Genomic DNA, 13,320 nt, shown 5'->3' on the forward strand with positions numbered 1-13,320 from the left:
GTAGTTCTATTTGCAATTTTTTAAGGAATCTCCACACTGTTCTCCATAGTGGCTGTACTAGTTTGCATTTCCACCAACAGTGTAGGAGGGTTCCCTTTTCTCCACACCCTCTCCAGCATTTATTGCTTGCAGATTTTTGGATCGCAGCCATTCTGACTGGTGTGAAGTGGTACCTCATTGTGGTTTTGATTTGCATTTCTCTAATAATGAGTGATGTTGAGCATCTTTTCATGTGTTTGTTAGCCATCCGTATGTCTTCTTTGGAGAAATGTCTATTTAGTTCTTTGGCCCATTTTTTGATTGGGTCGTTTATTTTTCTGGAATTGAGCTGCAGAAATTGTTTGTATATTTTTGAGATTAGTTGTTTGTCAGTTGTTTCATTTGCTATTATTTTCTCCCATTCAGAAGGCTGTCTTTTCACCTTGCTTATATTTTCCTTTGTTGTGCAGAAGCTTTTAATTTTAATTAGATCCCATTTGTTTATTTTTGCTTTTATTTCCAGAATTCTGGGAGGTGGATCATAGAGGATCCTGCTGTGATTTATGTCTGAGAGTGTTTTGCCTATGTTCTCCTCTAGGAGTTTTATAGTTTCTGGTCTTACATTTAGATCTTTAATCCATTTTGAGCTTATTTTTGTGTGGGGTGTTAGAAAGTGATCTAGTTTCATTCTTTTACAAGTGGTTGACCAGTTTTCCCAGCACCACTTGTTAAAGAGATTGTCTTTACTCCATTGTATATTCTTACCTCCTTTGTCAAAGATAAGGTGTCCATATGTGTGTGGATTTATCTCTGGGCTTTCTATTTTGTTCCATTGATCTATATGTCTGTCTTTGTGCCAGTACCATACTGTCTTGATGACTGTGGCTTTGTAGTAGAGCCTGAAGTCCGGCAAGTTGATTCCTCCAGTTCCATTCTTCTTTCTCAAGATTGCTTTGGCTATTCGAGGTTTTTTGTATTTCCATACAAATCTTGAAATTATTTGTTCTAGTTCTGTGAAAAATGTGGCTGGTAGCTTGATAGGGATTGCACTGAATTTGTATATTGCTTTGGGTAGTATACTCATTTTCACTATATTGATTCTTCCGATCCATGAACATGGTATATTTCTCCATCTATTAGTGTCCTCTTTGATTTCTTTCATCAGTGTTTTATAGTTTTCTATATATAGGTCTTTAGTTTCTTTAGGTAGATATATTCCTAAGTATTTTATTCTTTTCGTTGCAATGGTGAATGGAATTGTTTCCTTAATTTCTTTTTCTACTTTCTCATTATTCGTGTATAGGAATGCAAGGGATTTCTGTGTGTTGATTTTATATCCTGCAACTTTACTATATTCATTGATTAGCTCTAGTAATTTTCTGGTGGAGTCTTTAGGGTTTTCCATGTAGAGGATCATGTCATCTGCAAACAGTGAGAGTTTTACTTCTTCTTTTCCAATTTGGATTCCTTTTATTTCTTTTTCTGCTCTAATTGCTGTGGCCAAAACTTCCAGAACTATGTTGAATAGTAGCGGTGAAAGTGGACACCCTTGTCTTGTTCCTGACTTTAGCTGAAATGCTTTCAATTTTTCACCATTGAGGATAATGTTTGCTGTGGGTTTGTCATAGATAGCTTTTATTATGTTGAGGTATGTTCCTTCTATTCCTGCTTTCTGGAGAGTTTTTATCATAAATGGATGTTGAATTTTGTCAAAGGCCTTCTCTGCATCTATTGAGATAATCATATGGTTTTTATTTTTCAATTTGTTAATGTGGTGAATTACATTGATTGATTTGCGGATATTGAAGAATCCTTGCATCCCTGGGATAAAGCCCACTTGGTCATGGTGTATGATCTTATTAATGTGTTGTTGGATTCTGATTGCTATCCAGATGGCTTCACAGCTGAATTCTACCAAAAATTTCGAGAAGAGCTAACACCTATCCTCCTCAAACTCTTCCAGAAAATTGCAGAGGAAGGTAAACTTCCAAACTCATTCTATGAGGCCACCATCACCCTAATACCAAAACCTGACAAAGATGTCACAAAAAAAGAAAACTACAGGCCAATATCACTGATGAACATAGATGCAAAAATCCTCAACAAAATTCTGGTGAGGTCTTAATTTGTGCCTTTTTGGCTAAATCCCACTAACTGGATTTGTCTTCGTGGTTACATATTCCACTGAGGGCTTTAAAATTCTGTTTCTTCCTAGTACTTGACAGTGTTTGTTAGGTAATATGTGGACATTTAAAATAGTGCCAATAAACTAAGCTGTGTACATAGAAAAACTTGACATTTTTATTTGTTAGAAGGTAAGCTCTTTCTCATGTTAGAAATGCAAGAGCTGCCAAATGGAAGACAGGAGATTGTTGAGTAAGATGAGTTCTCCTACTTCTTTGGGAGGGAACATGGCAACTAGTGTAATTAAACAACTCTATGGATTTATTTCAAGGGATCACATATCAAACTGTAGAAGTGAATATATTCAAAAGTTATAGAAGGTATTAAAAATAATAATCAGTATTTACATAGCTCCTTATGCTACCAAGCATATTAACATAATTGTTTCACTTAATACTTATAACAACTTCAGGTTGTTAAAAATTTTCATTTAGAGTTGAAGACACTGATGATAAAAGGACATGACCTGTAAGTGACAAAGCCAAAATCTGACCTCTGGTTGAATGCCTTTCAGGTTAAAAGAGAAAGAGGGCAAATGTGGAAAGACAATGGCACCAGTTACCTTGAAGAATCAAATGTGCTAGAGATCTTTGGTTATGAGCAGAAGCTCATTCAGTGTAGATCAGTCTTTCCGCTAACATCCAGAAGATGACCTAGCTGATGTCTAGTGAGTGTGATAATGAGTGAAGAGCACTGGTTAAAGAACACTCATCAGGACCCAAACTGACTGACTACTTATATATATATATATTTTGGCAGGGTGACAAAAGATAGAAAATGAGTAGTCTGGCATCTATCCAGTTATCTAACATAGATGTAAATATTTTTCTTGCAAAAAGAAGGAAATCACCTATTGGATCACTGTGAAGATATCAAGCAAATTTCTAGCTAGAATGTAATCATAGATTTGATAGAATACAATGTCTGGACCATTTCTTCATTATGGTGCTTTAGATTTCCCCCATAGGGTGGTTATACATGTTTTATGAGAAGATCATTTCCCCCTGGGAAGTAGAGCAGTGTTGACTAAGATAAATAAGAATCAAAGACAGAGGCCAATGGGTAACCGGGAAGAAGGATTTTTAGATTCCCTAGAGTATATTCTAGGCTAAATAACATCTGACCCCCAAATTATAATCTGAAAAGATACATGTAAAAAGTGTTTAAAGCAGCACTATTTACAATAGCCAAGACATAGAACCAACCTAAATGTCCATCGACAGACGAATGGATAAGAATGAATACAATAAATGTGGTATTCCATACAATGGAATGTTTTGTTGTTGTTGAGTCTCTAAATTGTGTCCAACTCTCTGTGACCCCATGGACTGCAGCATGCCAGGCTTCCCTGTCTTCACTAACTCCCAGAGTTTGCTCAAATTCATGTCCATTGAGTTGGTGATGTTATCCAACCCTCTCAGCCTCTGCTGCTCCCTTCTCCCTTGCCTTCAATCTTTCCCAGCATCAGGGTCTTTTCCAATGAGTCAGCTCTTCACATCAGGTGGCCAAAGTATTGGAGCTTCAGCTTTAGCACCAGTCCTTTCAGTGAATATTCACAGATATTCAGTGAATATTCAATGAACTATTTCTATCCCATAAAGAGGATGAAATAATGCCATAGGCAGCAACATGGATGGAGGTAAAGACTACCATACTAAGTGAAATAAGTCCGAAAGAAAAAGAGAAACACCATATGATATCAGTTACATGTGGAATCTAAAAATATAACACAAATGAACATATCTATGAAACAGAAAGGTTTCCCTGGTGGCTCAGCTGGTAAAGAATCCGACTGCAATGTGGGTGACCTGGGTTCGATCCCTGGGTTGGGAAGATCCACTGGAGATGGAAACTGCCACCCACTCCAGTATTCTGGCCTGGAGAATTCCATTGATTGTGTAGTCCATGGGGTTGCAAAGAGTTGGACACAACTGAGTGACTTTCATTCATTCATTCATGAAATAGAAACAAACTCACAGAGAGAACAGACTTATGGTTGTCAAAGGGGAGAGGGCTGGGGAAGAAAGGACTGGCGGTTTGGGATTGTTTAGTTGTTGTGTCTGACTCTTTTGCAATCCCACGGATTGTAGCCCACCAGGCTCCTTTGTCCATGGGATTTTCCAGGCAAGAATAGTGGAATGAGTTGCCTTTTCTTCTCTAGTGTTTGGGATTAACAGATGCAAACTATTACATATAGAATGGATAAACAACAAGGTCCTGTTGTATAGCACAGGGGACTATATTCAATATCTAGTGAAAAAACAAAATGAAAAAGAATATATATATATATAACTGAATCACTTAGAGGTACAGCAGAAATTAACACAACATTGTAAATCAACTATACTTCAACAAAATTAAAAAGATAACTTTATGCCTTAGTTAAAGTCTGCATATAAATTGAGAGTATGTTTCTCCACTAAACAGTATACAATTTAAAAACATACTGTTTCAGTTATCTATTGCTGCATGTCAAATCCAACCTGGAAAGTAGTGACTTAAAACCACTGGTTTACTATTTCTTATAGTTTGGTAGGTTGACTGGGCTCAGCTGGGCAGTTATTCTGTTCTACCTGATGCTGGTTAGGGATGCTGATCTGGGGATCTTCAGCTGGTGGCTACACTGAGTTGGAAAGCCCAGGAAGGCTTCACTCACATGACTGGCTCCCGTGGTGCTCCTCCAGCTGCCTCTTCCTCTCCATGTGGTATCTTATCATTTAGTTGTATCTAGCTCAAGCTTCTTTACAGCATGGAGGCTGGCTTCCCCAGAGAGAAATGGCGGACTTCTCTGTTTGGGGAAGAAGCTGCCAGACCTTTCAAGGGCTAAGCCCAGAAATGGGACAGGGCATCTAAGGAAGACACAGATCATAAGATGAGGAGAGGGAGCGAGATTTCATCTCTTGATAAGAGGAGTGGAAAGTATCATGGTAAAACTGATGTAGGTTGAGAGAAATTGTTGTAGCTACCATTGGAAATAATTGACCACACTCTTTTTACATAAGTGCTATTAAAAATGATGAAAGCAGAAAAGTTAGTTCAGAAAAAAATAAAAGAACTGAAGTATATTTAAATAGTGACTCATTCATTATTTTATCAATTGTTTTTCTCTCTGATCACTAGTCTAAGTTTGGTCTTGAGCCTTTTTGTGTTTTTAAACCTATAACAGAAGCTAGCTTGGGCTTGAAGATACAAGAACATCTTGCAGCTTAAGTATGGTAAAGGGCCAGAGAAAAATTTGAACTGAAGGAAAAAGAATCTTAGAGCCTCAAAGTAAAGTTGTAAAGATGTTCTCAGAGATAAACATCAAGCCGGTCAGACTGGAAAAGTTTTTGCTAGTTTTCCATTTGTAAAAATTCCCAGCCCTAGGCAACAAAAGGAATAGTTTGCTACATCAGCTATTCAGATATTCCAACTGATAGGAAATTAAATAACAAATTCTGGAATTAATATACGAAGATGACAGTTTTTCTCACTTAAATACAAAGTAACAGTCAGTAGACTAATAGCTGAGTTGAACAAAAATTAGGAGACAGAAATAGTTCTAACTTTTATTAAAATAAGCTAAAGAACATATTCAGGTTAAGTGATATATTTGGATATAAAGTCACCCAAGTTTTTAATCCCATTCTTAGGTTTTACAAGTATCTTAAGATAAAAAAAATATTATGTATACTTAACATAATACAACTAAAACTGTTTGCAGTACATTATATCTAGAAGCATAAATTGTCATTATGCTATCAAATGCTAATTGAATCATAGCTATAAGTTCATGTGATTTGAAGTAGACCTGCTTTTATACAAACATGTCCTAAAATCATAAGTAGACACACAACATCTTCAAAGTAACAATATATAGAGATACAGTCAGTGACTAGTGCTCAGGACAGAAAAGAAGAATTGTAACTTTATAAATACAAGTCATTTATATGCCTGTTAAATAGGAAAAAAAATTTCTTGGCTTGATTATAAGCTTTAAGGATAAGTTAAATATAAGGTTGACTGAGCCTGTGTCCCTGTTGCTGAAATATAAAACAGATAAAATTCAGTTCTATTTGCAGAATTCCATTAAGTTGTCATTTACTGAAACTACCAAAAGTTTTACTGAAGTTAGAAATGTACTGAATGTTCTTTGCCTTAATGGATATCTTAAATTAGTATTTCACAGCATATGTCATTTGCAAGCTAATTAGAGTTAGATTAAAACAGCAAAGAATGATTACATATTACTCTGCATTTTGAAAGCACACCTGTTTGATTTACATTAATTAAAACAAATTCAGTGATAATTAGCTTTAAAATTTAATTTTGTTTATCAAATTGACCTCAGTTAGGTGGTTGTCTGAAAACTGCTATTGACTTGGTAGAACTAGCAGGGGGTGGTGTGTGTGTGTTTGTATTAAAGAAAGCAGATGAGAGAGACAAAGAGGCTAAAGGCCATAGCCTTCCTCCTGGCTAAATCATAAAGAGCAAAATGTATTCTGATATTGTTAAACAGTCTTGAGAAAGACTATTTTAGTGGAAGATACATCCAAGACACAAATACCACGCGCCACAGAGAATCACAGAAGTTTAGAGCTGAAGGGGAGCCTAACACATTATCTCATTTATCCACTTTCTTATTTTACAAATGAGAAAATGAAGGCAAAAGAAAGTTACATATTGTGACAAGGCTACACAGACCTAGAACCAGTTTCCTAACTTTCAGACCAAATGGTATTTCTATTATTCTCTAAATTACCACTCTTGATGACTTTTCATCTTCTGTCAAAACAAGAATGACATTGTTGAGTTAATGATTCTAGTTTAAAACAAATACACATATATACCCAGCATACTATTTTAACTTGACGTGTTAATGTCTTAATGACATCTTAATGTCTTAACTATATGCATTAAAATCTATATACTTGTGATTTTGCTATTACCTTACACAGTACCCCAATTTTCCAAGATTCTACTGTTTGTGGAATTTTAGGATCATTCCTATTTTGGTAGTATGGTTTAATTTAAAATATATACTTATATTTTTTGGAGAATTCTGTGCCATTCAAGTTGTTCCAAAACCAGGACTGGAAATTGCTGGTGGTAACAAATGACAAAGAAAGTGCCACCTTTTAAAAAAACTGTAATTCTACGGCAAGTATGAACAAGGACCTTACAACATGTTCGGAACTGAAAATTTTTCATCTTATTAAAAAGAACATATTAATTTTCTTACGTCCTGTAGTTTGGGGAATGTGCAAGGGCACTAAAAGACAGTGAGGGAGCTCCTTAGCAGAGGGACATTCTCTCTGCTCACTTCTTCATCCCTGCACTCTGCTGTTTCCCTTCACTCAGTCACCTCCCTAATCCAAAGAATTTGACAGCTGCCTCTTGAATACCACTTTTTAATGGTTCAGTCTTGTTAAAACAATCTTTAAAAAGTGACCCCCTCAAGGGCTTTGTGGTTGGAGCAAGTCTGAACAACTGCATGGATATATCATCAGGACCGAAATGGGGACTAAAGACAGAGTCCAAGCAAAGAGGCCTACGGGGCTGATAAAGTTGAATCAGATGTCCTCTCTATGTATTATGTATTCTACTTTCTTCTTTCCTGAAGAAGCAGCAGCACTAAGAATAAGTAACGTCTGCATTTTTTTAATTGTAAAGTGCCCTGAGGAAGGAAGAAGGAAGAAAGAAAGAAGAATGAAAGAGAAGGAAGGGAGGAAGGAGAAAGAAAGAGAAAAAGAAAGAAAGAGAGCAACTTGGAGAGTGTCAGGTATGTGTGTGTGGAAAGTGTGAGAAAACCAGGGCACTAAGAAGTCACAGTAACATGGAGGAAAGGAATATTCAGATGGTGTCACTCACCATGACGGTGTTGTATTTGGACAGTCCTGGGAAAGAGCTCTATAAGTAAATTAAAAAGCCTGGATGCTGGCACAGGTGAGACAAGCCCCAGGTAAGCCAGAAAGTGTGCAAGGCTGTAACAGGAAACGCGTAGTTATAGAATCACGTGGGCTTCTGCAAAGAGCAAGCCTATTTGCTGAGGAGAACTTTTACAAAAGTCATCACTTAATTTGGGCATGAGTACCGCTGTCTTCCATGCAGCTGAGAAATGCAAGGAAACCTGCAAAGTACTGAGGTGAGAAATCCGCACTCTGTAAAGAGTTGCACTTCGAGATGTGTGCCCCTGAGCGACCCAGGCATCTGAGGTGCTCTGCGGCCTGGGCCACCAAGGGAAAGATAAGCATGCAAATGTCTATCAAAAGATCCCTTTTCTTCAGGGTAATATGACTACACTGGAACATTTTTCTAAGCATTAGATGCTTTCACCTCTCCTCTCCCCAGTGATACCCAAATGATCGATTTGTCTAAGGAACAGAATGGAGAGAGAGATGCTAGTTTGAGTGGATTCTTAGATGTAAGCAAAAATTAAGGGAAGACAGTTATCCAACCAACCTCTGCCCAAAACTCCACTGTTGTTTGAAGCACAATTATAAAATGGATACTGGGGTCTTGCGCTGTCTGAATTTCTGCATGTAAGCTCACATTTAGGTGAGCTTGAACAGCATGAGTGGTTTGGCAATAAGAAGGCTTAAATGATTAAAAAAAACCCACTATGAAAGCTAAAAATAAATCTTTGATCAATGTTGCTTTTATCTTTTATTCCTCATTGTTCTTGTACCTGTGGTATCATCCTACTAAAAATGCAAAACATCTGAAGAGACACATTCTGACAATAAGATGAAAATAAAGAAGATCCTAAGCAGGCTATATTCACACTAAGAATATTAAATGGTCAAATAAGCCCACCTCAAACATCTTTAGTGAGCACAGAACTGTTGTTTAGATGTCATAACTCCTTAATAAAGAGATGCACCCAAGTAACTGAATGAGATTCTCTGAAAGTTCATAGAGCCATGTTTATATGTGCAGCAGACTTTTAGAGATGAACATGAGGTGGAACTGTGCTCCCTTAATAACAATTTATGCTTGGTGTCTTAGTGTCAAATACGAAGAATTTCTGGAATTAGGTGTATTTGCAAAATTTGACAATGTTCAGGTATACATGCCAGACTCAGAAGCAGAAAAAAGTTAAAGAAATAATCTTAATATTTATTGATAAAGATGCCACTATTTTGTGCCTTTATGCCAGTCAGAGATAGACAGCCTCATGCTATTATTTTATTTTTATTTATTTTTTCCTCATGCTATTATTTTACATGAGTTCCTTACTAGCAAACTGAAAGTACTTTCGAATAGTCTGTACCATTTTTAGCTGTCCAGGATAAAAGGGATCTACTCTGATGCTTCAAAATTTATAATTATAAATATATATATTTACAGATATATATATGTGTGTGTCAAGTTTACTTGGGAAAACGTCCCAACATAAATTCAACTCACTTATTGAGGTGTTTTGTTTGTTTGTGTCTTTTTTTTGACAAGAGACACAAAATGAAGTTAACTGAATGGTAATCTTCCTGCTCTCAGAAGTGTTTACAAACCCGACCATGATGCCCAGGTGTAGGGCTAGACAAGTTTATAGAGCGTATGGATGCAAATGTTTGGAAGAGAGTGTTGACAATGAGATGTTTAGAAAATACACCCAGGAGGATACGTTTAGGTACTGAGATGGCTTAATCAGGAGGAGAAAAGGATAAGGAACGGTGATGCCCCAAAGGACAGGAGGAGGCTCAGCAGGCAGCTATTCTAGGGCGTGATGTCACATGGATGGTAATTCCTTGCAGTTCATCCACTATTTTCTATGTAAATGTACGGCATGTTCTCTAGCTAGCTTTAAAAATAGAATTGTCAATGTCTTATGAGACAGGAAAAGTAGAGTCTGCCCTGGAATTAAGGGATAAACCTAGATGACATTTCAAGGTTCCCTTCCTATACCAATATAAAAACACAGAATAAAATACCAGGATTAACTCAACAGACCTGGTTGCAACAAGAGTGAATTAAAATGCAGAAATATAATGCCATTCCTTACACAAACAATGGCTAGGCAAGCTATCTGATATTGCTCTAAGACTGTATGTGGTCAGCTGAAGCAAGATAGTATATGTAAATCTTTTTCAGAAATCAAAGGAAAAATTTACAAATTCTCAATACAAGCTGCTTCAAGAGGGGCTTCTCTGATAAAATTGAAAATATCTCCTCCATATGTGCAGTTTCAAATGCTGTTAACATTTATAGAAAATGTTCTAAAAGATAAACTTGGCATGTAAAAACCACAGGCAGAGGAATCAGTAATGATCAGAGCAAAACAATTCTAGAAAGCATCTTAATTTTCATATGGCCCATTTGCATCTGAAACACTGAGACTCCCTATCTCTCTGGTACAAAAATGTGTATACGTATTAAATTACTTTCCTCTTGAAAGAACTAAATGTTTGGAAGATGATCAAATTTTAACTGGAGGACTTGTTTTCTTCCATCAGGTGTGGGGGAGATGTGGCTTCCTGGTATGAGAGGCAACAGTTGATTCTAATAGCAGAACAAGACAAAAATAAGAAAGTAAATTGAAAACAATTCCTATTGGTACACTTTGATTTCAAGGTGGTAAAACAAAAGGATACATACAGTACAGAGACGTCAAAAGACATCAGTTTAAAAAATTAAACAGAGTTACTTTTCCAAAAATTGTGGTTCTCTGGTACTTGAAAATTAGTTTGTATTATTCGTTCTAGGACACTCAGGGAGGTACTATGATCTGTTTCAATGAATTCATTTCTGAGTATCTGGTCAGGGTTTAAAAGAAAACTTCCCACTAGCTATTAAACAATAAATGCAAGAGTCTACATTTTACTCATCTCAGATTTTTAACTTCAGATATTAATTTTAGGATATTGGCAGAAGAGCAAAGATCTAAAATCTCTTTACTATCAACTTTAAACAATACTTAGGCTTAAGGAGATTGTTGGTCAATCATTCAGAGATACAGAAACTTTATTTTCTGATATGGTAAAATGTCTAAGAAAAACGTGTGTGCTCAGAAAGAAAATCAAAATTTGGAAGACGTCTCTGTCTTTCTCTTGGCCTTGCTCTCTAGGGCCTTCTGGTGTGCCAGGTTGCCCTGGGCCTTCTCCATCTCCGCCTGATGGAGGGAGATGGTTAGGCATGGTCTCGTGGGGGGCGCTCTGGAGGGGCTGATACACAAGATGGACAGGCTGCAGCTGGCTAGGACAGAGAACATGACATCATCTTTGTAAATGAAATTCTCCAGATGCATGCTGCTCTTGGTGTTTCTTTTCCTTCTGTTGTCCTGTGTCTTTGGGAAGGCTTTCTGTAAAGTCCCTAATTGGTATCAGCTGAGTTACGAAGTATTAAAGAAAGGGTAGCACAGCTGTGAACTGGAGATGTCAAGGGACAGCAGCATCCCCCCCCCCCCGGGGGCAAGCGCAGTGGAAAGTGGCTCAGGGACCAAGAGGCAGGGTGGAGCCGTGCCCATCCCCTCTCCCAGGACAAAGGTCCAGGAACTGGTGAGATGGTTTTGAGGGGACAGTGTTTTTACACACGATTCACACTGTATTTCAAATTTGAACAAACCCTAATTTTTTTGTTAAGTAAACTGCATTAGGCTTGAACTTGCAAACGTGTAACTTGAACAGTTAAAGGGTCTATGTAATAAAAATTTGGATTTTTATCTTGGATAAAAATTTGGGATACACAGACGTCATCTTGGGTTTCCCTGGTGGCTCAGAGGTTAAAGCATCTGCCTGCAATGCAGGAGACCTGGGTTCGATCCCTGGGTCAGGAAGATGCCCTGGAGAAGGAAATGGAAACCCACTCCAGTATTCTTGCCTGGAGAATCCCATGGACAGAGGAGCCTGATGGGCTACAGTCCACGGGGTCTAACATTTCATCTTCATGATCAGTTTGACCCTTCTCTCCCAAAAAACTTCTATTTTAACTACTGAAAGAGACCCCTTTCTTCCTTTATGGCAAAGATGCCAATGGGAAGATAGGTGAGCAGAAAGGTAGATCCGAGGTGGAGAATTAAGCAAACACAAAACGTGATGGTTGTCAGTTTTCTGAGAAACGGAAACTTATCATCTTGACTTATCAATAAGCAACATTTACCTCCTTCCTGGGCTTCCCCCGTGACTCAGCTGGTAAAGAATCTGTCTGCAATGCAGGAGACCCGGGTTCAATCCCTGGGTCGGGAAGGTCCCCAGGAGAAGGGAGTGGCTACCCACTATTTATTTGAATACTATTTATTAAGTACCTTTGATGGGACAGATATTGTTTTAGGTGCTGGGGATGCAGGTGAGGGGGAAAAGATATCTAAACCCAAAGAAACCTACTTCCATGGAGTTTATGTTTCCACTTCAAAGCTGAAAGCAAGTAAATGGTAGTTGCCTAATTAGCCATAGAATCAACATCTATCTTTATATTCACCATATTAATCTATAATATTGGCACATTTTAGGACAGGATTTGGTTTTCAGATATCTGAGTTTCATCTTTTTGTATCTGTCCAGAGCTTGTCTTTGGTTACCAGGAAAAGCCTAGAAAAGGCAGACTAAGGTGCCTGCCATGGGTGAAAGAACAGAAAAGTTACAAGTTTCTTATTGTATACGTGGAGGTTACAGAAAGGTACAAGGGTTCTTCCATAATGCCCATCAAACTCAGTTCAGCTGTAATCAGGGCTTAGTTGTATGAAACTGTTGTGTTTTGGGTACATGACTTGGTGGGGAGGATATCCAATCAGTGTGACAAAAGAACTGTGCACTAACTTTAAGTATTCTTGGAATAAGATTTTGCGGCAATCTGGAAACTTTCAGTATTATGGTTTTTATTGCATCAACCACAATTTCTATTAGACAAACAAACACAACTAAACCAGTGCAAAGAAAAGATCTTGGTGCCCGCCTAGTCTCACATTGAGAGGTAAAGAAGGAAAATAATCGTTTTTATAGCACTTTAACTTTGGAACCGAGGTACCTGCTGACGCCTTCTGTTTCTTCCTTCATTACGTGCTTTTCTTTTAATTTGGTCCTCTTGAAAAGAATCAAAGTAGGGGCTCTCTAGGAGTTGGGCACAGGTTAATCTGTCATCTGGATTCATCTTCAGACACTCCTTTGGAAGATGGGAGAGGAAAGAAGATATTAAAAAGAGGAGCCTATGTTGTTACTGTACCCTAAAACTCTGAATAACAACTCG

At 37.6% G+C, this 13,320-nt stretch overlaps 1 protein-coding gene across 2 annotated transcripts in view; it reads right to left on the reverse strand.

The window, feature by feature from the left end:
• Positions 5,700 to 13,320, reverse strand: part of CDKL4 (cyclin dependent kinase like 4) — a 54,642-nt gene continuing 47,021 nt past the window's right edge. For both annotated transcript variants that reach the window (XM_005686525.3, XM_018055151.1), the window contains 2 exons: positions 13,102 to 13,236; positions 5,700 to 10,641 (listed from right to left, as the gene is read on the reverse strand). In XM_005686525.3, coding sequence (XP_005686582.1) covers positions 10,540 to 10,641; positions 13,102 to 13,236 — 237 coding nt within the window. In that variant the 3' untranslated portion in view covers positions 5,700 to 10,539. The remainder of the gene's footprint in view (positions 10,642 to 13,101; positions 13,237 to 13,320) is intronic.

Source organism: Capra hircus, chromosome 11, assembly GCF_001704415.2.
Source record: "Capra hircus breed San Clemente chromosome 11, ASM170441v1, whole genome shotgun sequence".
Classification (NCBI taxonomy): domain Eukaryota; kingdom Metazoa; phylum Chordata; class Mammalia; order Artiodactyla; family Bovidae; genus Capra; species Capra hircus.